The sequence below is a fragment of the Neodiprion lecontei genome, chromosome 2 (assembly GCF_021901455.1).
Source record: "Neodiprion lecontei isolate iyNeoLeco1 chromosome 2, iyNeoLeco1.1, whole genome shotgun sequence".
Classification (NCBI taxonomy): domain Eukaryota; kingdom Metazoa; phylum Arthropoda; class Insecta; order Hymenoptera; family Diprionidae; genus Neodiprion; species Neodiprion lecontei.
In genome coordinates, this window is record NC_060261.1 from 22,940,837 (window position 1) to 22,944,355 (window position 3,519).

The 3,519-nt window shown below is 40.7% G+C and overlaps 1 protein-coding gene across 1 annotated transcript; it reads right to left on the minus strand.

Moving 5' to 3' along the window:
• Positions 1-1,174: 1,174 nt before the first annotated feature.
• Positions 1,175-3,286, minus strand: LOC124292833 (E3 ubiquitin-protein ligase hyd-like). The gene is made up of 4 exons (XM_046731066.1): positions 3,252-3,286; positions 2,743-3,007; positions 2,386-2,655; positions 1,175-1,420 (listed from the first exon to the last, which is right to left on the minus strand). Exons 2-4 carry the CDS (start codon positions 2,819-2,821, stop codon positions 1,314-1,316), a joined length of 456 nt encoding a protein of 151 aa, XP_046587022.1. The 5' UTR covers positions 2,822-3,007; positions 3,252-3,286; the 3' UTR covers positions 1,175-1,313.
• Positions 3,287-3,519: the final 233 nt, after the last annotated feature.

Genomic DNA, 3,519 nt, shown 5'->3' on the forward strand with positions numbered 1-3,519 from the left:
CGTTTTCCAATTACATATGCAAACGTGAATTTTGTCAGGTATTTTGCGGATTTTCCCATAAGCCCTGTGTTAATTTTCGGGTTTTCAAATTCGATTTATTCTCAAACGACGTGGTCAATCGTATTGAAATTTGGCAAGAAATTTGGAAATATTACAATTAAAACTCGAGCAAAATTTTAACAAAATCTGTCGAAAAGGGTGTTTTGCATACAACGTCCTTAAGCGCATACGACAGCGTATACAATTTCGTCGATAAAGCAATGAAAACGGCATCAAGTGTCCACATAACCGAAGAATGCTTGCAGCTGTGCAGACGAGAATATTCATCGGCCCTTCTGTCACCAAATCACGAAACAGTGGCGAAATCCGGATTTGGCGCCCTGGAAGCTGCGCTTAACTTTTGGGCGCGTCTTACAAAACTCCGCTGTTTTACAAAGGGCTGTAATGGATCGATGACCCGTATTAGTCGACCGGGAATTCATCTGTTCGTCGATGCGGACATCCGTAAAAATAGCAGCGACAAGCAGGTAATGCGATGCAAGCTCTCCGAAATACCATCACTTTTAAAACTTAAAAACAACGAAGGGATGAGTGATGAGCAATACCGGTAAGATATGTTCAATACATTTGACGCAAACCGTGCATATAATAAATCACTTATGATAATTTCAAACCGTTTGTGCTAATTTATTAAAATTAATTCTAGACTATGTAGAGTAGTCGGGTATACTTCGGGGCACTTCACCGCATATTCATATCGCAACACCATGAATTGGGAGCAGTATGACGATTTGAAAATAGAAAAAAAACCTGAATCGGCTACGACAGAAATAGAACCCCATCTCATCGTCTACTTTCGAGTTTTGGGAGCGTAATTTCTTGTGAGGTACGTATAGTTACAATCTAGGGTCCAGTGCGGCAAAGGTTTGAGTTACTCGATAGAAAGAAAAAAAATTCGATATTGTCTTTTTTCTTTCATTTTCATTTATGAGAAAAAATTACAATTCAACCTCAGAACAAAAATCAGGATCAAAATGATTTTTTTAAATTTTTGTCGAACAATTTCATTTTACCGGTCAAATCCGAAATCCATATGGCAGAATAAAAGAGAAGGAAAAGTAATTTCGTGACTTGAATATCGTAAAATGTAGAAAATATTCTAAGGAACAACAACAATGTGGTTGATTCCATCTCAAGAAATAATAATAACAATAAAACGTGATGTGTCGTCGGTCGAAAGGTTTAACCGTGTTTTGTTTTTGGTGAATCTCGTAAATGCGGGTGCAACCGAAGTAAGTGACATCAAAAGACTGTTACTGTCGTCGTGGACGATCACTTCCGTTTCCGACAACTCGGAGTTTCCATCGGATCTCAGCAAGGACCGGAAAGGAAGGCACGAAATAGCGCGACAAGTAGAAGACTGAAAAAGGCAAAAAAAAAAGGATGAGTGTCATGAAGAATTTGTCGATTGTTTCATCGTCTCGTAACGGGAACAAAAAGAAGAAATGAGTAAAGCGAGAGTGCAATAAGAGAAAGGAAAGAAAATAAAGTGTGTACAGAAGCTCGATTATTTAATAATAAGTGGCTATTAGCATTGTTTATTGTCGTATCTTTATGCTTCCTTCTGAAGTAGAAATTCATTCTAAGTGTTCGAGCTAGGTGGGTCATCAACCTTTTTTAAATTGGAGTTGAAAAGAGTGACTTTCTATATTTCGATTTTTTTTTCATCAAAATATGTCAAAACACCAAATGTCTCGTTGGTGTAACTCCGCTCAGCGTCAATATCGACGTCTGATGAGGTGTCGTGGCCACTGGCGTTGCCGGTGTGGTGTCGTCGAATCCGTCTCACCGTCGCTCCTCAGGGTCATACGTTTCTCGCGTTCCGGAAAATTCAATCAACCCCAAAATTTGAATTTTCTTCAAACTCCATAAATTTGCGAGGAACAAAAAGTCCACTTTGGGTCAATCTGACCCGAGGGGGATTTCAAACCGTTCAATTCCGGAAAATATGAACTTTTCGTTTTTTTTTTTTCAGCGAATTTATAGGCCTGAATGTATTTTTCACGAAAAACAAAATTCAATGCCAAACAACCGGTGAGAAAAAATTCTTCGGGTAAAAATGACCCAATGTGTCCTCGAAGGGCTTAAGAAAAAAAAAAAAACCTCCTCAAGTCCACAGTGGATCAATCTGACCCGAGACGTTTTTCAAATCATTCAATTCCGGAAAACATGAATTCCTCGTTCTTTTTTCTAGTTGGGAATTTATGCGAGCCTGAATGCATTTTTTCACGAAACAGAAGAGAAAAAATTTAACGGGTCAAAATGACCCAGTGTGTACTCGAAGGATTTGACGGAAAAAGAAACAAAAAATCGATAAAAACTGACTGTGATTCGTGGTGATGCTTCCGGTATCGCTGCACGTGCTCGAGGCCGGCGAAGGAGGCGGCGGCATGTCCGAACGATCGGCGGTTTCCTTGTGGTTCGATTTGCTGCTGCCGCTGGCACTGGCGTTTCCATTGGATTCGCGTTTATCGGCAGATCCCCCGGTGTGAAGAGATCCGGCGGGAAAAATTTTAAAACGGCAAGTTGAATCGAGGTTCCAGGCGGCCAAGAGCAGCTGACTGACCTTGGGAACGCCGTTGGCGATGGTGAAGCCTGAAAACGATCGAGCCAGCGATAAAATTGAAAGAAAATGTCGAAAAAACGATTAAAACGGTTTTTTTTTAGAAAATTGCGAATTACCGATCGCTCCCGGTTGGTACATTGGACTGTTTTTCATGCAAACGTGCGTCCCGTAACAGATGTCCGTCGAGACGACCATCGAGGGTCTGTGTTTGCGAGATTTCGCCTTGTATTTGTCCCACAATTTTTTTCGCTGCGCAAAAGCTACACAGCTACAGCTACACAGTTTATTTACCTTGTAAATGCGACAAGGGATGGTACGCCTAGCCGAATAACATGGATCGTTCGCAAGATCGTTGCAAGCACGGTCCAAGATTTACAAGATCTGAGAACACAGAAATCTTGGAATAGACGAACAGGAACATCGCTGACATATATTATAAGCCCATCGACATTCTACGTTTCTTCCAATTATGAGTGCATTATTCCTTATCTGCAAGTAAATATCAATTTTGGCGTTCTATAAAAGATTTCACTTTCTGTTGCACTGCGTTAAAAAGATTTCGTCAAGTTTCCCGTTTTCGACGCTCGTGTCTTTTTCCAATAGTTTCATCCAATTCTTCTCTTACCATTGGTGTCATTGAGAGAAAATTGCTCAGCTTCGTCTCCATGTCCATCTCGTACCCGTTCGATTTACGGTAATCCGCATCCTCGAAACTCGTATTTCTTCGTCAATCTCGGTCGCTACAGCTGATTTCAGACGCACTGCGCAGACATGTTGCGCATATACAGTGCGCACACACAATGCGCACACCGGAAGTGCTCTAATCCTAGGGGAAATCGCACATTGAATAATTATGTAATATCAATTAAAATATTAACTCTCTAACAGTTTTT